The sequence below is a fragment of the Rhyacophila brunnea genome, unplaced genomic scaffold, assembly GCF_057557595.1.
Source record: "Rhyacophila brunnea isolate RB1 unplaced genomic scaffold, BYU_Rbru_1.0 scaffold_15, whole genome shotgun sequence".
In the NCBI taxonomy this organism is placed as follows: Eukaryota; Metazoa; Arthropoda; class Insecta; order Trichoptera; family Rhyacophilidae; genus Rhyacophila; species Rhyacophila brunnea.
Window position 1 is genome coordinate 36,993,682 of NW_028232806.1, and position 24,758 is coordinate 37,018,439.

The 24,758-nt window shown below is 33.3% G+C and overlaps 1 protein-coding gene across 1 annotated transcript in view; it reads left to right on the forward strand.

The window, feature by feature from the left end:
• Nucleotides 1-24,758, forward strand: part of LOC147075289 (multiple PDZ domain protein-like) — a 665,568-nt gene that overhangs the window by 549,261 nt on the left and 91,549 nt on the right. Inside the window, exons 23-25 of the mRNA XM_085942916.1 lie at nt 11,998-12,200; nt 14,839-14,933; nt 19,245-19,320. Of these exons, the coding sequence (XP_085799042.1) occupies nt 11,998-12,200; nt 14,839-14,933; nt 19,245-19,320 (374 nt within the window). The remainder of the gene's footprint in view (nt 1-11,997; nt 12,201-14,838; nt 14,934-19,244; nt 19,321-24,758) is intronic.

Consider the following 24,758-nt stretch of genomic DNA (forward strand, 5'->3'; position numbering starts at 1 on the left):
TATTTATAATCAAAATCAAGTATTGACTGAATTATACATATTTATAAACTAAGTTTATTAAATAAATATTAAACAGTGAGGCAGATAATCTTGAATGGCTTAGGATTCTTGGTTTTTACTATGACCAAAAGCTTCAGTTTGTGTGTTCCGGTTGCATCAGAGCACGGCATAATTGAACGTAGTTATGCAGAATGTCACCAGTTCACAATAATGTCGAGCTGAGATAATGGCACTTTAGCAACAACATGATATTAAAAATGTATGTAAAATTGTAAATAGTATTTTATTTCAACAATATTTTTTTTGCGGCTTGGCTATTTTCAACAGAACGCAGAAAAAACCTTCTCGCATCTGATCTATATCATATCTCATTTTTTGACTGGCTACTTTCTGCATAACTATGACCAATTGTGGTGCGGTTCTTGGACACTTTCCTCCCTGGTACATTACTTTCTTCGCAATTAACGTACGTTTTACGAAGGAAAAGTTTCCAAAATTAACCCGTCTCATCTGCGTTGTATACTTGTACGCGGCGGACTACTGAATTTGACAATCGAATACCGGCGAATTATAGAGCTTGATGTTGTCCTTTCAACTAGTAAAAATAACGGCGGATTATAGTTGTTGTCGGATTTATTATGAATAGTTGAAGTGTTTGTAAAAAAACCCCCTACCTTATAAATAATAATACACACGATAAGCGTATATAAATCATCAAAACCTAATAATAGATCATTCGTAATTATAAACAATAAAAATACTACACTCAAGAGGACGTGTAAAATCATCCATTCTGGGAATAATGGTAACGTATTGGGAATTAATGGAGTTAACTAATGAGATATGTCTATGATATCAGTCTTTAAAAGTTATTAGTTAAACAATTTATATTCAATAATATTCTTACATGATACCTACTTTTTTATAATATTATTGTTTAAATATAACAAATCCACAGACAAAGTCACCTAATTTTAAATAAAGCGTTAAAATATCAATCTCCCAAGAGAAATGGTTTCTAACCCTGACGTTTATTTTTTTTATATGCACCTATTAAATTACCTGCATTATCGCACCCTTAACTTATTGTAGATAGAAACTATTTCTTTGTGCCAGGCATATCAGCCACCAACAATGAAGACTGCGAGACTAATCAATGAGCTTTCCAGAAACATAGCCATTTTCAGTGATGTGTTGCGATAATATTATTATTTTTATTACACACCATGTTTTGAACTTCCTGAATTCGTAATTTTTTATGTACACAGGAGCAGAGAAGCAGTAAAAAAATTACGTGCTCCGGCTTATATTCTGCTTGAGGCAAAACTCCGTTGCTCTAATACTCGGCGCTCTTGTTCCGAGTTCCGGTCCAATACTCTAGAAATAATACCTCAAATCCATAGTTGATTGAACTGACTAAATTTCATTTGATTCGTAATTGTGAATATCAGTGTAATATAATTTAATATGTGTGCTCAAGTTTTCATTTAATACGTATGTTTATTCCGAATTATAATCTAGTTTATTCATGAAATAATTAGAAAGTATGGAATAAAAAAATCGGTGTGTACTTATGTACGCGCGTTAGAATTATTCTTCTTTGGCGTAACAAAATAAAATAATCGCACTCCGCGTTAGTCAAAATTCACATCAACCAAAAATATTCAAACAGTTAGAAAATAGTTTTCACATAAACTAAAATTGTAATACGAATAAATTAGGACCGGGTTCGTCCGCCACAGAGGGACATTTTCAACTGAGTTGAAAGTAGTAGTTGAAAATGTCCCTCTGTGGCGGACGAAACCGGTCCTAATTTATTGATTAAAAGTGGAATAAGTACTACAAAAACTGCGTTATATTAAATTAAACAACAATACAATGCAGTTCCACCATGAATTGACTGTTAAGAAAATAAAATAAATTATGTAATACCAAATAAAAGTAACGTACTTATCACACTTAAAAATATAAAGCTTAGTTTTGACAGCTAATCACATATAAAAAGGAGTAGGTACAATTCACAACGCGAAAGAATATTTTTCACCAAGTAAAATAATCTATACTCCTTATTCTATGGTCACTATGGTCGGCTATGCTCACATCAATGCGCGAGACGTCATGTTTCAGATCTGTCAAATAATAAAGTATGATGATAGAATTGACGTTTTAATAGCCCCATTGGGTCTATTCTATACTTATCGAACACTAAAGTGATAAATAGTATCAAACTTAGGGTATATTTGTATCAAAATATTAGCACTTATTGTAACAATTACACGAAGTTGGTTTTTATTGTTGCAATAAGTGCAATATTTTAACAGCAGCAAGATAGGTGCTGTTAAAATATAGCACGTATTGCAACAATAAAAACCAACTTAGTGTAATTGTTACAATAAGTGCTAATATTTTAATACAAACCTACCCTAAGTTTGATAATATTTATCACTTCATCACTTTAGTGGTCGATGAGTATAGAATAGACTCACATATCAATAAAAACTAGAATAAAGGAGGGCCGCTTATTGGAGTGCCGCTGGTTTATTTCTAGGCACTTTAACTTATATCACTAAATAAATTATTTAATTATTGCTCGTTGTTTTTATTTTATTTTGGCCAACAATTATAAATTCGCTGCTTCGGTAACGGAACAATTTTAACTATATAATATTATACTGTACTGCATTATCATACTTTGGCGTAAAGGCAGTGGGTTCGCCTGATAACCGAACAATCGTGGTTCGAACCCAATCGAGTGCGATTTTTTTGTGTGAAAAAATAAATTATGTGTTACATGTCACGCGCCAAAAATACACTCTAATCTGATTTTCCAAACGCGCCTAAAGAAGTATAACTTCAAAAACAATAGGTATCTCAACATTGACTAAAATCTATCTCACATAAATGACTATTTTTCGTACGTCTTCAAAACGTACGCAGTGGAAACGTGGACTATAAAAGCAGTGAATTGAAAATATATCGATGTTTTTAAGGTGTAGTATTCTAGGCTTATGCTTTGGATTCATTGAATTCCCAAATGTACCATTAACTACACTCTTTAACGGCCCACATGCTCAGCGTAGGTCAAAATTGAGTTTTTATTGTATTTTCAAACCATGATCCTGGACATTCCTTAAACGTTGTAGATAATCTATGTATATAATTTTGAAGCCTTATTATCTTTTATATTTATTTTAAACATTTGATGACTGCATAAAGTATTTTGTTACATAAAATAGTATTCTTTTAAACCTCTCGCTCTAATGTTTTAGAATATAGTCATATTTCGGTACATGAATGTGCAGTGGTGTTAAGATTTTTTACGTTTATTAATTTTTAAACACATTTATAAAACCATTAGTATAATTATTTATGGCGAGATAATTTTAGTAAAATATTCACGATAAAAAATTATATTGATAATCTCTGTGATCCCAAATTTGACAAGAATTAGGCATTTTATTATTCAAAAAATGGGCAAGATTAACACATTTGAAGATAATTCTAAAGATACTAATTATAATCTATGTCTTTGACCACTCAAGTGTGATAAACATCCTACGAATAATGATTGGTTTATAATAATTATTGACCTAATAATAAGGTAGTGTTTTTTTGAAATACGCCATTTCTTTTGGCATTCCCAGTGGCTAAGCTACAACATACGGCCGTAGCCATAAATTGACAAACGATAAATGAAGTACGGAGTAAGATCATGGTATCGCGCGTGCTTGAACATGTACCGTTTTTAAAAAATATTTTTTTTTATATATTATATATTTATATAATTTTGAAACCTTATCCTTGATATTTATTTTAAACATTTGATGACTGCACAAAGTATTTTTATTACATAAAATAGTATTCTTTTAAACCTCTCGATCTAATGTTTTAGAATATAGTCATATTTCAGTACATCCATGTTTGAAAATACCATAAAATCTCCATTTTGACCTACGTTGGGCATGTGGGCCATTAAGGTCGGCGCCAAATTTATTTATTATTTTTTATCGATATTGCATAGAAACTAAATAATTATCATTTATGGTGACTATTTAAAAACTATTATTAAAAAAATACTTGAAATAGAAAAAAATCAATGATTTTAACATATTATAGATAAGTATTTTTTTATAATCAGTGAAAAATACACAAGATTTATGAATATTGCATTCTTAATTGAACATTGATTCAAAATCAAAAAATATAGGCGCCGATGTACACATAAAAATCAAATGATATGGTCACCAAAATACAAAAAAAAATGTTAATACCTTGCACGCATTATCATTAGTTAATTTCGTCGTGATTAGGTACTGTACAGATGGTTCAATTGGCAAACCTCATTGACCATAATAATATAATAGATATTTTAATCTTTTTCCTAATAGGGATGTTTCGAGTTAATTAGATTATAAATACATATTCAGCTATGCCCACCGTTTCATATGAATATAGTTAATATTGATTACTACCAAATATAACCAGGTGGCAGTGTCACCTGTCAACAGTCTCAGACGTCTTTTCCCCATCTCCATCTCGCACATGCATTTACGACGTTACCACTTGCATACCATTAAAACTTTATAGCGTTTTGAAATTGTCTCGGACTCTTATTTTTTATCTCTGCATTCACAGTTATAGGTAATACAATGTGCTTTTACAATTTGGGAGACAATTCTCGACTGCGCTACGTTGTATAATATATTCAATTTGGCATTCGACCTCTACGCCGTAGCGGATTAGTTGCTACGGCGTAGCCCAGGCATCGGCAACGCGCTACTTATTCATATCTTTCTTTGTCAGTAAAACTGCATTTTCAACCAGTATAATAATATACAATATTATTTAGAAGGGATCTTTATTTAGCTACAGATTTTTCCTAGTTATACGCGGCGTAAATGTGAACTCTGCAATTCTTGATGGTGTTGGCTTGTGTGTCTCTGATAATTGCCTTAGGAATCGAGGGCATGTGTTGTTTGTTCTCACAAGGTGCAGCTGCCATTAGTTCTGCCAATTGAGAGGGCAATAACCATGTTTAATGAAATCGCTTCGGATATTGATATATTCCAATTACGTGAGGTGAATTAAGGTGAACGTTGTTTTATAAATTTTTAAGATAGGGTCTATCAAAAGTTCACTCTATGTGCTTCCATCTACTTTTATTTTTGTTATTTTATTTTATTACTTGTTGTATTATTAACTCACATTTCTCTGTATTTTTATTTTAAAAATTGTTAACACTTATTTTATGTCATGTAGTGATTCACTGTTAAAACATAGTACCTACTTATTGTAACAATTACAACTAACTTATTATAATTGTTAGAATAAGTGCTAATACTTCGATACAAACCTACCCTAGATAGCTGCCGTAGCGGTCGAAAGCAGTCTTGTGTATATAATAGATGCGCAGCTATATTCAGACCGTGCACTGAATAATTGAGAATCACAATGGTGGCTATCGTTAAATGCAATCCGTTAACCTGCTCGCATGAAATTAAGACATTCGAGTGTATATTATTTCTTTCAAATTATTACTCTTTATTTCAATATGGAATATTCATCATGTACCAAACCAAACTTGAAATTTTCACTAGACTTAGTAATTTTATTTTTTGTTAGCAAACACCACATTACATATTTTGCTCCCGTATGACAGCTATTAAATTACTGTAACAATTAGGGATCCCGAGCTATTTCGATACCTATGAATCCCGGGATTGATAAACATAATCCCAAAACTTTCGGGATTGATTTTCTATCAATTTTTATAGAAAATAAAATAAAAATTAAAATATAACAGAGAAAATACTTTTAATAAAAAATAACTACATTACAAATAAACTGAGTTTGAATGTAGTTTGATTTATACCCATGTGTAAGTTGCCGATTCATTTAATTTTTTCTCATAAATTAATAAAAATGAAAAAGATTGGAAGAAAACAATGCTTAGCACTATTAACAAAGTAATTCCACCATGATCTCATACGTTTTACGGCAGTTCCATATTTGGCTGACTAATTAGATTTATGAAGCGGAAACGCCATAAGTATACCATGATTTGCTTTACTATTTTAAATCTCGCTAACCCATGCATTAAGTCTTTACTATCAGAAACAACAATCTCATATTAAATTCGCAATATTATTTACTAAATTAAACTTATGTATTTCCAAGATTGAGCGTATACAATATTAACAATAAATGTTTTAAATAGTATAAATTATACTAGATTTATTTTTGACCGATTGTATTAATGTTATTTTTGTCAATATAATTTTTTTTATATTAACAATGGAAAAAAATGCCAATCCCGAGATTATCAAATTGTAATCCCGAAATCCCGGGATTAGAATATTGGCTCAGGATTGGGTTCCCTAATAACAATACAATTTTAATATCATTATACAAAGGTTTTCAATATCTGACGTAGACGGCCATAAATTCTTAATGTCAATTTGAACGTTTCTTTTGTCACTGTATTGACAGTTTCAATTAATTTATATTCTTTGTGAAGTCATTTGAAAACGTAGTTAGAAGTTACTGGTATTTTAACTATTTTGTAGGTAATATAGTTGGAGTTTTAAATAATTTCAATATTAAGATTACTGAGTGGGTATCTATAGTATTATAAAAAAATACAAGATAAAAAGAATTATATACAACGTTTTTAAATTTCCTGTTGACTTGATATGAAGTAAATAAAAAACAAATATAGAATACTGAAATGTCATTTTGACATTTCATTTTTATATCCATAGTAACGCACGTATATATTAATAATTTAGTTGCTAGGACCACCCCCTTAGCAACCAATAATAATCTTTTACTTTTTACGGATTTCTCTGAAATAACTTTCCATACAAATAGAATTAACAGAAAATGAATTCAATTCTGCTTAAAGATGGCTAAAAGTATTAAAAGAATACTTTGGCATCGTGTTCTGATATATTCTAAAAGTTTCAAATGACTAGCTAGTCGGGAAGTTAGTTAAAAATCGATTGCAAGATTTGTACTGGACAAACAATCACCGGACAAACAAGAATACGAGCTAATAAAAACGTTGTAACATCTCTTAGTTTTCAAAAAATAATGTATATTTATAGCATTTTTTTAATCTACGCCATTGGCTACATTTTATTATACTACTGCTACTGCCCCATGTTTGATCCATAGCTATAGACATAGAGGATCAGAATGATGGGCCTCTACAGAGTGGAGGTTGTATTGACAGATTTTATTTATACGAGAAATGGACATTAGCCACTTACTCAACCTATTAGGTTCGTACTCTGACTCCAAACACAAATTGAAAAACAATATGTGTATTTGCCAGATCCAGGATTCGAACCTGGGACCCACGACATTATAAGCCGACGCTGAAGTCGCTCAGTCATCGTGGGCGCTATATTAAGCTATCATTGTTTGAGAAAGATAATAATGGACAAACTAATGCAACAATTACCAATTAATTTCGTCAGTAATTATAATAAAACATAAGTGTGATTAAACCAAGATACCTACATGACACTTTAAATTATTTTTTAACTCAGTTTTTTTGTAAATTGAAAACATTTTCATTAAATATTCTTTTATTTAACTAAATAAGTAAAACACACGATAAACGAATGTATTATTCTTTAATAATTGTACCTACATAATTAATTTAAGTAATAATTAATAAAAAAATATTTACACGCTATAGCATAATATTTTTTGAATAGATTTTTTTTTAGAATTATTAATAACCATGTCCTTGCTTTTTCATACAAGGTAATTGTTAGTAATTTTGAACAATCGCAAACACCCAGGCTTTGATAAAAACACAATTATTGTGTGTCCTGACCGGGAATTGAACCCAGGAACTCTCGGGTGGAAGGCAAGCGCCTTACGCACTGCACTACGAGAGCCGCCCTAATAGTTTTATTAGGTTGTTGTTGTTTGTAATTGTTTGTAATTGTTACAATATGTGCTAATACTTCGATGCAAACCTACCCTAGATAGCTGCCGATAGCGGCCGATAACAGTGTTGTGTATAGAATGTATGCGCTGAAACGGTTACAGTTACGGCACGCTAATGAGTACCTGGCTTTATAATAATTATGAGAAAACTCGACGACTGTAAACTGCTTTCTGCTAGTAAAATATTAAACAAATTCAAAATATCATAGTGATTCTACTCACTGTCTAGTGTAATAAGTGTGATAAAGTTTTTGTCTTGTTTGCGCTCATATAATTTAAATAAGTCTCTTTCATTTGTTTCCTTTTTGAAATACCCAGAAGAAAACTTTTCCTTTGAAAATCACTTCGGATGCATTCTGTTTGCTAACAAATAGTCTGTCTCGTAAATTTGCCCAACTACGGAAAACAAAACTATGACAAGACACAAAATTGCTACGCAACTATACAAATGTCATCTAAGGTCACCTGAAAGTTTTAGGGTTGGTATTTGTTTGAACCGGTGTTTGTTTGTTATGTCCTTTGGGTGTTGCGTGCGGTTTTCTGGTTAGATAACCAGGTATAAGAAATTGAATGTGAGAGCCCCGAGGAAATACGTTGTGATATTGGATATTGTGGGTGGTTCAAGATCTTTAATTATTTTTAAAATATTTTAACGCATAATTATAAATAATTAAAAGCAGTAGGTATGTTCAGGAATTGAAATAATAATGAGAGTTTGGCATGATAAATTTCTCAAATATATTGGTTTGCTCACTTTTTGCAGTGGACTGTTATTTGAAGATGCTTGTGGTTTACGAATCTAGGGGAGTTTAAACAGTGATTCAATTTAGGTACTTTAGCGTAGGCGCGTTCGGTGGAGCGTTGAGCGGCGCGCGCAACTCAAAGATATAAACGTATAACCAAAAAAAAAGACATTGTCTACGAACATTTTCACACACGGTTACACGTTTGAGCTACGCGCGCCGCTCAACGCTCCGCCGAACGCGCCTACGCTGGACGGGGCCTAATATTTGATGTTGAGAGGGCTGGCGCCTTGGAACTGTTTCGATATTCATCCGCTCATACACTGGTAAACGGACGGTTTGGAATATCACTCTCACGGCTTAACTTGAGTTTTGGGATACATGATGATAAGAAGTTCAGGATGGAAGATGAAGATAGACGTGACGTTCGCTCAAACCATATCAGATTTAGCGCAAGGAAGGTCGAACAGATGCGTTTTGGATGAGTCACTATGTGGTTATCGCGGCTTCAGTCGTATCGTATCAGATCACGGGGAAGCACAAAGTCGCGCCATTTTTCTCGATCCATTACAACGTCTCCAGCCATGTAAGACTGGCAAGGCAGCAGTGAGGGAGTTTAAACCGCGGCGACGGAATTCTGTGTCACACTCTCTGGCAGTACCCGGAATACATGTCCAAGTCACGTGAAGCGTTTCTTCGTGACTGCTTCAATCGAAGAGGGCTGACTTGTCCGCTTTGCAACACGATCATACCAATGTAGGGGTGTCACTTCAAAACCTTGCACTCCTGCTCTAAGATGAAAATGATGTAATATATTCTAAAAATATTTTTCCATATTAATACATTGTTTGAATAGTGAACAAATATTGTTTTTCAAATTGTGCGTGAGTCAGAGTATGGACCTAATAGGTTAAGCAAATGGCCGACATCCATTTCTCGTAAAAACAAAATCTGTTACTACACACCTCTACTAAGTGGATCTTATTAGGATCGGACATGGTCGAAAGAAAAGAAAAGATGTATTTATTTATTTATTTCTACATATTATATTAATACAAATGAATATCATTTGATCCAATTGAATGCTAGGTAATCGGGCAAAGAAGCATATCAGTGTAGTAAAAAGTACAAAAAAGTGCAAAGTTATAAAGTGTATACTCTACCCCTAATATTCAGGGGAGACATTGATTCTCAAAGCTCAAAAGTCGATACTTTTGAACGCCAGTAATAATATGCACAGTTAGCATTTATATTTTTTCCCCAGATTTTTCGGAAGTATTGTAAATTTTCCTTAGTAGCTTATGATTAAGTGCCAAAAAACTGAAAAAAATATTTGTAATATTGTTGGTTGGCTTGTCAACGGATTTCCAATGATTAGCTCCTCTGGTTATCTTTTTACCAAGGAAATTCCTTCCAGAATTCAGGTGGACAGTTTTTCTTATTTTATCTTCCTATTCCTAAATAATATTATCCCATCCGATATTTTTTCTTATTCAGCAAAAATAGCATTTCAAATAAAGGACAAAGCTGGCTTTCAGACTAAAATAATTCCAAAGTACACATTGATAACAAACAGATGTCCTCTCAAATAAAAGACGGATGGTGACAATATTAATAGTAAACGTTGACGAATTTATATATGCTTAAGCTGTGGCCAAATTGACAGCTCAAAATTTAACAACCTATAAATATTAAAAAGCATAATTTTGACCCCACACCTTCGCCGCCGGCGGCAATTTAATGTAAGGTCGAATTTTAATGCCCCTACTTTGGAATATTTCCCCCGGGATCAACTCACATTGTCACGCTACGTCCCACCTCCATATTCTGATTAGATCGAATGGATTAATTTAATAAATGGGATTAGGACACTACGGACACAGGCCGATGATATCAACAATCGCTTGACGTTGCCCCCAGTGGAATTGTGTCAGTAATGATTTTAATTCGTCACTTATTTCGGGAATTACGCATTATCTTTTTAATTAGTTATTCTTTTAAATTGATACACAATTTTTATTTGAGCAGTCTAGCACAGAGATTGGGAAGTGTGCTGCGTGCAATATACCGTTACCTACAATCATGGCCCCCACAAGGGTGGGGCTGACAGGGCTCTAGCCTGGGGGCGCGGGCTTAATGGGGTCCGTCGTGGCAGATCGACCAGCCAAGTGAGATAAACACACATCACAAAATTGCACTATAAGTAAAAAAAAAATGTCGCCGGCGGCGCTGTTTTACTTCAAGGTTGTGCGATCCAATTTTTAATTATTACCAATATTAAACAAGTCCATAATTATTGTACATAACAACATAAGATTGGGTGTATTAAAAATGCAGAAAATCGTTAAAAATACCCTTAATTTTACCTCTAACACCATTTGGAATATTATGCAACTGTAGATCGTCGCACTTCCTTTAGCCTTAGCGATAGGTAGGGGGGGCCGCCAAAGATCCTATCCTGGGGGCCCGCTTCAGAATATGAGGGCAATGCCTACAATACATAATAGGAACTTGTACTTACGTGTATGACCATAAATTATGTGAATGTCTTGCAAGCATCGACGTACAATTGCACATGTTACATTATCTTAAACAAACATTCATTAGTTACGCTTGGACTTTCGACAATAACGAGGATTTGAGATAGGTTGGAAATATAGAGATGAGGGCAACCATAATAATTGGCCCAATCAGTTAGATATTATCACTTATCATTGAAATTATTTTTAATCATTCAATACAAAATTGAACCATCTGTTTTTTTCACTTTTAAAATAAACCTATAATCATTTTCACATAATGTATTATTATTATAAGTTGTATTTGTATAATATAACACTAGCTTCCGGGTACTGGGTAAATATGGTGTACTATTATAGGACTTAATATATTTTGGTAGGTGATGAAAAATATAGTAAGTGAAAAAAACCAAATTAAAATTGATTATGACGTATCGGCAGAGAAAATACGTTTTAAAAATATCACTTCCCGGCAGCAACACTACATTAATTTGTTTTGAAAATCTGTCATCGAGTATTAAGTAGAATTAATAATCTATTTGATAATTGGAATATATTATGACGTGACAAATAATGTAACATCTAAAAATGTTCCTTTTGAGTTAAATATATAGGGGGACAGCCTACCAGTTACAAAAATAAATTATTACACATTAAAATAACGGTGACATTTAGTTGTTTCTGGCAGGTTTGATTTGGTGCTATGCCCTATAATATTATGATTTTTAGTAAAATTATTTTTTTTCTAATTGTTGCTTCTCATTTGTTTTCAGATAAAGTGAAGAAGAAGTACTCAGGCCTTGGTCACGCCGTGGTCTGCGTACAGTTGGAGAGACCACGCCAGGGTGGAGGTCTTGGACTCAGTTTGGCCGGCCATCGAGATCGATCGAAGATGGCTGTCTTCATCTGCGGCCTGAGACCGGGAGGAGCAGCTGATCGAGCTGGTGGGGTCAAGGTTGGGGATGAGATATTAGAGGTAAGAATAAAGGTTATCAATAATCTCGTACCATACCAGGTCTGAGGCACAAATCGTAATGGAAGTGGAGGGACAATAGCGCCCACGACAATTTTTCGCACAAAGATAATAATATATTATTGATTAATTTAATAAAACATTTTTTTTTGTACTAACTCCACTTTCTACCACGTTTTTATTAGCTCATTTTATTGTTTGTCCAGTTCAAATCTTGCAATCGATTTTTAACTAACTTCCCGACTAGCTAGACATTTGAAACTTTTAGAATATATCAAAACACGTTGGCAATGCATTATTTTAATACGCCATCTTTAAGTAGAATTGAATTCATTTTCAGTTAATTCTGTTTTGTATGTTTTGGGAGAAATTCGTTAAAAGTAATATTTACTACTCACTGTTATTGGTTGCTAAGGGGTCCTAAAAACCAAATTATTAATATATACGTGCGTTACTATAGAAATTAATATGAAATGTCAAAATGACATTTCAGTATTCTATAATATTTATTCAGTATTTCTACAAAAAAAAAAGTATTTATTAAGCCATCTTTAAGCAGAAAAAATCCGCAAGGTGGCACTTCGATCGAATTCAACGCTTGCACTTTTGCATAATGGTGTTCGACGATTTTGAAAAAAGAATTTACTCGCTTTCTCGTTTTTTGTTTGTTTGTTTTTTTACTTCATATTAAGTACAAGTTTTAAAAATCTCATATATGTTATTCAATTAATAAATGTTTAAAAATTCTTATAATTGTTCTCTTTATTACGCATTTGGTCATTTTCTTTAAGTTGATGGGATAATTCATCAAAAAAGTATTTATTAATACATAGAATTTTCAAGTTTATAATATGATTCAACAAAATTTAAAAACGTGGTATTTAAAAAGTTCTTTTTATCTTGTAATTATTATTTAATAAATTTGGACCGGTTTCGTCCGTCTCAAAGGGACATGTTGTTCTAATACTGCGGACTCATACGTGTCGTTCATCTTACGATACTAGAAGATTGAATTAGACGCTCTTATAGTTAATAATAATAAATAAGTTAATAAAATAATAAGTTAATAATAATTAATTTTGACGCTCGTGGTCGGTTTCCAGATAGAAATGTAAACAATATATGACATCAATCTATTTTTGAGATAATGACAGGCAAACATTTCACTACTTCAATACTAACATGGGCAGTGTGAGAGTATCTGATTGTTTTATGTTTTGAACATTGCTTCGAACAATACAATTCCACACCTCACCGTACCATAATTTATCACAAGAAAAATCAAAACTGCATTGAATTTAATATCAATATATGCAGGAATGGCCGTGGGTCAAGTTTCAAAAAAATGTGTGTGCGCCTGCATTTGTGTAGCGGTCAAAGTTGACTAACCATTGTATAATTCGTATGCGTACAATATATGTACGAGGGTTGTCCAAGAATTAAAGACCTTTAATATTTTAAAAATCAGGAAAATGTTATTTTTATAAAAAATGTATACGAAATTTTAGGTACACATTCCCACTATTTCTCGAAATAGTACCCGTTACGATCGATGCACTTGGTGAGCCGTGACACAGGTCCTTGATTCCCTTGTCGTAGAACTCCGCCGCCGCCGTCCCCAAAATTGTTCTCACCTCTTCCTCCACGTCCTCGTCGTTCTCGAAGCGTTTTCCGGCCTAATTTTGCTTCAGACGAATAAAAATAGGGATAGGTCGAGGCTATGAGCAGGATGACGGAGGATATCACATTTGAATGAGTCCAAAATGTTCAAAAAGACCTAAGCGCTTTTCACACGATTTTGTTTGTGAGTTTCCGTCAGCATTTTGGGTACCCAACGAGCACACCTTTGCATACCCCATTTTCCCCTCAAAATCGTTTGTATGGTAGACTTACTGACAACTGGGATCAAAATTGCGAGTTCACGGACTGTTAGACGGCGATCCTCACGAACTTTATCATTGATTTTCTTCAACAAAACGTCACCAGCTGAGGACCTCCTTCCTCTCCCCTCCTCATCATGAATACTCGTTCTACCACTCAAAAACTCAATACATCACTTCCTGGCATTCCGTTGGTTCATCACATTTCCATAATTGGATGTGAGATTTCAACAGCGTGGACTCCCTCTTGGTTGAGAAACCGAATGATTGAACGCACCTCGCAGGCGGCGGGATTCGACAGCGGAGCGTCCATCTCAAACGGACGCAAAGGTCATACTGAATCAGCTACCGAGCCGGCTCACCACTTCTTGTGGAGAGGAAATTCTACGCTACACGTCAATGCTGCCATCTTTTGGGAAATATTATCCGCGTCGCCGAGAATGAATAAAGGTCTTTAATTCTTGGATAACCCTCGTTCATTGGTCTGGACTATGTAAGCATTATGATGCATGAATATAATATTATGTTGTATACATTTAAAAGAAATGTATTTTAATGACGACATCTAATATATTAAAACGTAAACTTTACTGTAGCAATTGTAAAAGCTTTTAATACATAGCTGTCGCTGTATTCCATACAATTTTATTTTCATTTAATTTTGTTAATTCCCTTAAAAGTTTCTCTGCCATTATCGCATTCCATGGTAAATTAGAGCATGGGCAATGGAATATTATGTTAATATTGTAATATCCTTTCAGGTAAACGGCGTGGTACTTCACGGGCGGTGTCACCTGAACGCGTCGGCGATCATCAAAGGATTAGCTGGGCCCATCTTCAAAGTCATCTTGCTCAGGTTAGTACGAGACAAAGAGGTTCACGGACTATTGAACGTTTAATGTAATACCTACAAATAGCTTCAGATTCTTCAGTATTCACTGTCGAGAATATTCAACAATATTTAATATCCTTCTTACATCGTCCATTCACCTTTCATTCAATCGTATAACAGCGGTTACATGTAAGTTGTACGTATGAAGTTCATCGTGGGACACTTATTCGTGCGCAGCAGTACGTGAAACATGATTTCGTATAACATTTTATCAAATGACGAGTTCTTCGTTGAACATTTCACCGTGGAATACATTTGTACGAAATCTTACAAAATGCGGTGATAGTTTGCAAATAGTACTGTTTCAATTAGATTAACCCTAACCTAACCTAGTAAAGACATCTCATAAAATTCGCTACATGTAGCATACGTACAAATATACTCCACGCTGAAATGTTCAACGAAGAACTCGCCATTTGATTAAATGTTACACGAACTTTACTCATGTTTCACGTACTGCAGCGCACGAATAAGTGTCCTGCGGTGAACTGTTTACGTATAAATTTCCGGATACGTATAATGTCAGGGTGTCACTGATAAGAGAAACCCACAGTCAGAACAACACAGTGATAAAATTTACAAATATAATATATAACTAGCTAGAGTACCTGGCTCCGCCCGAGATCGCTTCATTGATCGATATCAGTGGCGAAGGGTGGAGGTAGACTGTTAAGACCTGACATAAATAATGCACACTAAACTTTATCAGTCGAACGTATTTGTTTTCATTGAATTAAGGCTACACTGCCCTTCCAAGGAAAAAGGCAGTAACTCACAAAATTTGCGAAATTGAGTTATGAATGCGATCCGTTAGGTAATTTTGAAAGCTATTATTCTATTTACTTTAAAATTAATATTATCACTAAAATACCGTTAAAATCCTTGGCTAAAAAATAAACATCTGATAAAATGATACACATTTCTTAGTAAAAGGGCAGTCATTGCACCTATTTATTGCAGTTACTGCTTGTTTATTATTACTTTGTTTGTATTTTAACATCCTACTAATAAAAAATATCACCGTATTTTTATTAATTCACAGTACTAAAATTTGGAAAAAAAACACATGTAATTCATCTCGAAATTCAGTTACTGTCTTCCTCCTTAGAAGGGCAGTACAATGTGTAGATAGTGTTTGTTAGTTTTTTTTAATTCAATTAAACCTTGCATAATCCAAGTCATAGTAGATAATAATCAAAAAATATTCGTTTATCTATAAAATAACTAAAAATTTACCATTAAACAATAAATAATTTTAGATATATTATAGATAGTTGAATATTTTTATCGATTATATGAGTGGTTTGATGTAGTAAGGGCTTAATGAATTTAAAAAAAACTAACCAACACCATCTGTAATATAATGTATTCTTAATTCAACGAAAATAAATAATATTGAAAAAGTGTGCACTATTTTTACCGGAACACCCATAACACAGGTACCTAAGCCATTATGGTTTGGTTAGGCAGGAGTTAATTGAATTTTAAAAACTAACCAGCACTATCTGCAAATTGTATTCTTAGTTCAATGAAAACAAATGATTATCCTGACTGACAAAGTTTAATTTTAACTATGTATGTCGAATCATAACAGCCTACCTCCACCTCTCGCCACTGAATTCGATATGCAAGTATCTTTCGTAACAAAAAAAATATAATTGCATTCTTCATTATTAAAATATGTGTATCTAGGCATACAACATGTTAAAATGAAAATGATTATGACAGTCAAATTAAACAGAAGGAATTAAAATTGAATCCAAATTATGTAAACCTTATCTGTCATGAAAATTAATAATTGAAATTGGCAAGGATTGGCAATTTTTAACTAACTATCCGACTAGCTAGACATTTGAAACTTTTAGAATATAATACATCAGAACACGATGCCAATGCATTTTAATACTTTTAGCCATCTTTAAGTAGAATTGAATTCATTTTCAGTTAATTCTGTTTTGTATGAAAAGTTATTATTGGTTAACACTATTATTGGTTGCTAGAGGGGTCTGGGGTCCTAGCAACTAAATTAATAATATATACGTGCGTTACTATGGAAATCAATATGAAATTTCAAAATGACATTTCAGTATTCTATATTTATTCAGTATTTCTATCAAGTACATTTGAGTCGCTTAGAATCATAACTCACATATTGCAATTTTGTCGTTTTTTAGTTAAATATGCCAAGTGATTCCAAATGAATTAATCTATATACCGAAAAATAGTTGAGTATTAAAAGTCAATTTAAACCATGTGAAAATCGTTGACAAAGTTCATTGTTGGTGTAATATGTCGTATATTTCAAAGAATAGAGTTTTGTCACCAACGCCTTCCTAACCAATCGGGGAGCTCTATTTCTCATAGTATGCTGTATGTCTGCAACGTTAGGAGTATTAGGTATATAAATTTAAAAAAAAAAAAAAGTTATTTGACTCTCTCACTCAATAATATTCTAGGGAGTTCAATACTGTTCTTCTAATTACAAAAAATAGTGCTCTGTTGGTTTTTAGCGATTATCTCAAAACTTGATTTTTGGAATATGTGAGTTATGATTCTAAGCGACTCATTTTTTTTGATCGTTCAAGCTAGTCATCTCAAGTTTATAAATAATTCAACAGAATTTAAAAACGTTGTATAGAAAAAGTTCTTTTTATCTTGTAATTGTTTACTTTTACATAGATATAGATTAGGAAGAGTTTCGAAAACATATATGCATTTTTAAAGCGATCGTTGCAAATCATTCTTACATATTTTCATAGAACACAATATGTGCGCTGTATACCTAGTAATAAACCGTTTACCTGTCTGACCCAGATAAACAACTAAACAATTTCCATACTGCAGCAAATAAATGTTTCGTTGAAAAATCCCAAGAATTTTATCCATGCAAAGAATTGGAAGCGCATACATTTGCGAACAAGCATTTTCCAGCGGAGAATACATTTTCGTCTTGACAGAAGAGCATAAACATGTTTCAATTCAAATTTTCAAGTGGAAATAAATAATTTTCCGAATGGAAAACATTGGATCTTCGAAATTTTACTAAATTGGTGCTCTAGCAATATAATCAGTGTGTTTGAATTGACTGTTAGATGAAGGCCTCCTCACTCTCTAGCCACGTAATCTGACCTCTCTGACCAGCATGAATGTAGGTCTGCTATATAAGATCTGGAGATATCATCAATATTGATCCAGTAGATTTTGGTATATACCCAGACTAATAATCAGAAAAATAAATATATTTTTAGATAATTCCTTTTTTTATTCAACGAATAATTCACAAGATTTAAGAATGTAACATTCTAATTATTGAACATACATAATTTTTGAAAACACTTCTAAGAAAATATATTATAACCAGACTCTTAGAGCCATAATATATAAGTTAAAAGTTGTCGTTATAAGTATGGTACCTTTAGCATAGTGGTCTATGTGAGTGGGCGTGAAACGCGAGAGATGCAGATTCAATTCCTGCAGGGTGTCTTACTTTTTTTAAAAAGATTTTTTCTATTGGATATTTCTTTTTCTGATATCTGATATATTCTATACATCAGAAAAAATACTTTTAATAAAAACTAACTACTTTAGAAATAAACTGAGTTTGAATGAATTTTGATTTATACCCATGTGTTTTATTTTTTCACATAAATTAATAAAAATGAGAAAGATTGGAAGAAAACAATGCTTGGCACTATTAACAAAGTAATTCCACCATGTTCTGATACGTTTTACGGCAGTTTCATATTAATTTGACTGACTAATTACATTTATGAAGCGGAAAGGCCATAAGTGCACCATGATTTGCTTTACTATTTTAAATCTCGCTAACCCATTCATTAAGTCTCTACTGTCAGAAACAGCAATCTCATATTAAATTCACATTATTATTTATATTACAATATTATTTACTCCATTAAACTTACGTATTTCCAAGATTGAACGTATACAATATTAACAATAAATGTCTTAAATAGTATAAATTATACTAGATTTATTTTTGCCCGATTTTATCTTGTTATATGTAATAAAAAAAATATATTAACAATGGAAAAAAATGTCAATCCCGGGATTTCGGGATTACAATTTGACAGAATTTTGGCTCGGGATTAAATTCCCTAAATTCAACCTCCACTCTTTAGAGGCTATAAATGATCCACTTAGGATCAAACATGGTTATGTATGTATGATTTGATAGGTATGCATCAAAATTAGAGGTATTTTTTCCTGTGTTGTGGCATCATGTGTTATTTATGCCATTTTGAATTTTCTTTTCAGAAGAAGTCAGGCGTTGGAAGACATCGCAGTGAAGCCTTTGATCCATTTCCCGGTTTCTTTGGAGGAAGAGGTGAGTGTATTTTTTCTCAATATTATTTATATAAAATATTTTGAATCCTTCATCCTTCCAACTCACGATAGTTCAGGGGCGATTTCAAACGATGAATCTCTGATGATTTGATCTTAGCAAATTTTTATACATGGAAAAACTTTTTTCCACTTCTACAGATGTATGCGTATGTAAATGAAACTATTGCCCAAGTAGAAAAAATTGAAACATCTGAGGCATTTGTCGGATTTTCCAAAACTGCTATAATATTCTGCAGCGTTTGAAGTCCAGTATTTTTATTTAAAACACTTTAATTTTGTACTTATTACCACGTTTTTATTAGCTCGTATTCTTGTTTGTCCGGTACAGATTTTTTCTTGTAAAAAAAAAAAGTGGGTCCTAGCAACTAAATTATTAATATATACGTGCGTTACTATGGAAATAAATATGAAATTTCAAAATGTCATTTCTGTATTCTATAATATTTATTCAGTATTTCCATCAAGTACAATAAAAAGTTTTTATTAATACATAGTATTGTCAAGTTTATATGATTCAACAGAAAATTTAAAAACGTGGTATATAAAAAGTCCTTTTTATCTTGTAATTATTTTTATTCCAATTGGTCCAGGAACATTTCTTATTTTAGCAGCAGTATCGTTTAAAATATTAATTTGCTCCACTAGTGACTTTGTTGAAATTGTGCTTATCAGATGACCATAATTTAAAGTGATGAATGCGATTTCGTTTTTTATGGAACGGTTTCCAATTATTTATTTTGCTATTGAAATAGAGTTGAAATCTTCCTCATCAAGCATCTCCATAATTTCTTGTAATTTTTCCAAATTCGCAGTACATACATATAGCAATTTACTGCACTAAGCCAAGTTCTTCACCTAGTTATCACGGGTTGAGGGCGTAGTGATTGAAATTGAAATTTTGTGTTTATGTGAAACAATGTGCTTAAACCTAAAATATGTAAAAATATGTAATTATCCAAAAATATTTAAAAATAGGTCCTAACAAATAGGGTTTAAATGTTTCAAAATTATCTGAAACAGATAGATATATTTTATATTTTGTTGTGGGGCCGCTCAAAAAAAATATTTAAATACCTAAGAATCCGAAGCAGCTCATCACAGTATAAAAATGTATTTAATAATAAATCAAATGTTAGCATGTGACGCCTTCACTCAACGTACAACTTACACTAGTGAGTCTATAGTACTATCATTATTTACGTTTTAAACAATGTTCTGTCAGCCAAAATACCCCCCCCCCCTTGACTTTAAATAGCGCAGAAAGTATTTCGGCGATACATATATTTAACGCGGACCGCTGATTTAAAACGCTAAGGGGTTGAACCTTTTTAAAGGGTTATTATTTTCTCGCCGGCAGCCTCCATCGGCCGGCACTCTCCCCTATTTAACGAAACTGTATCTAGGGTTGTCATATACTAAAGAAAATGTATCGGCATCGTCTCGATACTTGCAAGTATTGATGCCGAAATATTGATAGTGTTTACATCTGAAAAAGACAATCATAATATAATTCTAAATTTAAAAAGTCATTCAACCAAACTATAACCGATAAAAAATATTCTTTCATCTATAAAATATCTAAAATTATTGATGGTTTAATGACATAAGTTTAGTTAGTTTATAGATAATAGAATATTTATTGACTATTATCTACTATGGCTTGGATTAGACAGGGTTTAATTATTAAATTTTAAAAATTATCAAACATTATCTACACACTACAGTCTTCAATGAAAACAAATACATTTGACTGACAAAGTTCCGTGTGCATTATTTATTTCGGGTCTCAACAGCGTACCTCCAATCTTCGCCACGGATAGATATATATCATCATCATCTCTCGACCATGTCCGATCCTAATAGGATCATATGGGCCTCCACACAGTAGAGCTTTGTATTAACAGATTTTGTTTTTACGAGAAATGGATGTCAGCCACTTGCTCAACCTATTAGGTCCATACCCTGACTCACACACAAATTGAAAAACAATATGTGTACTTGCCAGACCCAGGATTCCAACCTGAGACCCGCGGCATGATAGTCCAACGCTTAAGCCACGCTGCCACCGTGGGTGTATCATCATCATCACATCATCATCATGGGTGTGTCATCATCATCAGCCGGGGTCAATCCACTGCTGGATGAAGGCCTCCCCGAGCTTCTTCCAACTCTCTCGGTCCTGTGTCGTTTGCTGCCACGTATTTCCGCCGAACTTTTTCAGTTCGTCAATCCAGCGGCTTTTAGGGCGACCCTGTGGCCGTTTCGTGCCCCTTGGGTACCATTGGATGACGGCATTTGTCCAGCGGCCGTCCTTTCGGCGAGTAATGTGCCCCGCCCATATCCATTTCAGCTGTTTGGCAACGTCTATTACATCGCGTACTCCTGTCTGCTTCCTAACCCATTTGTTTCTCTTACGGTCCTTTCGCGTGATGCCCAACATACACCTTTCAATGCCTCGCTGTGCGACTCTTAACCTTTCGACATCTCTCGTGTTGAGGGCCCACGCCTCGCAGCCACATTGGTTGAACACCCTACGCTTAAGACATAATGGTAGGTCATATATATATATATATATATATATATATATATGTTATCAAATAGCGTATAATATATGTATCTGTATAAAATACTACACCTTCATATGGGTATAATATAATATTTTCTGTAGTGCAAAAATAGCGATGAAAATCACGCTAAAACTAATTGCTGAAATATTGAAAATACTACTTAAAACGCCAATCTAAGTATCGAAATGATACGATACTGACAAAAAAGTATCGGCGCTAATGTATCGAAATATCGGTTAAGAAGTATCGATACTTCTTTGACTGCCCTAACGGTGCCCTATTTTCCGGTACCATTACCCATTTTCCAGCACTGTCCCTTTTTCCGGTACCCGCGTTCAGAAACTTAAGAGGTGATATTATAATTTTCTCTGAGTAATTTCTATTATATACTACAAAAATAGCTGATATTTAATATTTACTGGAACACACACTGTTTTTTTTTACAAGCCCCCATGTTTCCAAATCGATTTGGAAACATGGGCACAATATTATAACTAGGGCCCGGATTTATATGCTAGTGCATGTTTTGTTAGGGTGTATGCACAGCTATGAGAGTTGCACGGAAATCTGTTTTGAAAGACACAGAATACAATAATAAAATTTTATTGTGCATATAAATGCATATTTGAGACGTTAGAGCATATTTGAGATATTAGTGCATATTTCATAAATAAATGCATATTTTAGAGCTTTTTAATTTATAACTTTAGTTTTTTTACTTATTTAGATAGTTTAGATGCACTTGCATTTTTAATGCCATCTCCGAGCTGTGGATTTATCATAAAAAGTGAAGTCAACTCAGGCACTTTTATTCAAAGTTTGCCCAATCACCTCTGTGGACGTTGAGAGGTCGTATTCCGCATATAAACAAAATACGGACAGATACCTATGTGGAAAAATTTAATGCCAGAGCATAATATTGAAAAAAAAATTGTTGCTAATTTTTCGGGGAAAAAACAGAAAACAGTATTTAGGAATAGTTAAGTGTGTCGTTTTTGTTTTTTAAGTTACGTTTGGTTCATATTGCATTTATTATTCAATTATTTGTAGTTGTGGGACAGCTATTTTGTTGTAATTGATTAACTTTATATTCATCGTTTGTGTTTTTTTGCTCTGCTATCGTATTATATTGAAAAATTATTAACTACTTTTGTCAGTAATATTGGATAATGTGGGTGGGTATTTACAATTTTTCCCACAAAAAATGTCAATTTTTAACGGAATATTTCTTCGGTTTAAGTGCATATTTTATTAATTTAAAGTGCATACGTGCATGCATATAATCATGTTTTTTATTGCATATAAATCCGCCCCCTAATTATAACGTAGTTTATGAGAAGCACTCTTCAAATTTATACTAGGATCGTTCCAGAAAGAGTTCCCTGGACCGTGTTTGTTAATGACGTGTGCCTACTAGAGGTAAAAAAATTCAAAATTACTAAGAATAAAATTTCCCCATTAATACACACTGAATTCACTCCCTTTTCAGAATTAAGCCAAAACCGGCTTCTTGTACCTACTCTCACAACTTACTGTTGGGTCACTACTGTGGTGTTCGATGTGTGGGTTGAGGATGATGATAATGAAGTCTACGATGTAGCAGGGTGAGATTTATTAGCAGCGTATCGGTACAATAGTATATTATACAATGATAGTTACGAGCTAGGTACTTGGATTCGAGTGACATTTAGATAAATTATTCTTCGTTATTTATACAATAAAAAGTAAGACATTAACATTAAATTCTGATACATAATCATATTGGACTAATTATAGAGTCAACGTTTTAAATCGAGTAGTTTGTGAAATATTATTTATTATTACAGTCGTAAGAAAATATGATAACATGAAAAATGATTATTCGGCCAATACACTGTAATGATATAATGTGCTGTGATATGATGTAATAATATACCGTATCTAATGTCACCAATTGACTTGCTGATCTAGCTAAGAGTTGTTTGCTGGAAATTGATTCGCTGGGAATATATTACTGCAGAGTAATTTGATACATTAAACAATATATATCTGATCGCTATTATTCTGCAGCTACACAACTACGAGTTGCAATTTAGTAATAAGATTGGTAAGCTTTATTTTATTTATTCTTATTGTGCCACCCCTAGCGGAGGTCGGCCACCATCAAGACGATCTTATCTTTGTCGTCTGCTACCCGGAACAGTTCAGTGGAGCTGCACTCGTACCAATCACGGAGGTTCTTAAGCCATGAAACGCGGCGCCGTCCTCTGCTATGCTTCCCATTGATCTTTCCTTGAATGACACGATGGGGATGCTGTATTTTTGTCCTCTTATAATGTGGCCGAGGTACTTTAGTTTCCTGGTTTTGATACTACGTAGAACTTCTCGGTCCTTCCCCATTCGATTGAGAACTTCAACATTTGTCACCCGGTTAGTCCAAGGAATTTTGAGGATGCGTCTATACAGCCACATCTCGAAGTCTCCGTGACATCTCTTGGTTTAGCGTCCATACTTCCATACCCATAGAAAAGAATTGAGAGAACATAACAACGTGCCATACGCAGTCTCAGACCTAGGTTAAGATCTCAATTGCTAAGGAGGCGTCTCATTTTGAGAAAGGCGCTCCTTGCAATCTCAATTCTATTTTTTATTTCCTGAGACTGGTCCCATTTCTCATTGACCCATGTACCTAAATATTTATAATCGGTCACACGTTCAATTGGTTCACTGTTAATGACAAAATTTGTGTTGGTGTCTGCTGTCGCTATTTTTGATACTACTACTAGTTTTGTTTTCTTGAGGTTCATTTTTAAACCATAAGAATTACTGACCTCATTTATTTATTAATAGGTACCAAATTGAATATAAAAAAAAATAA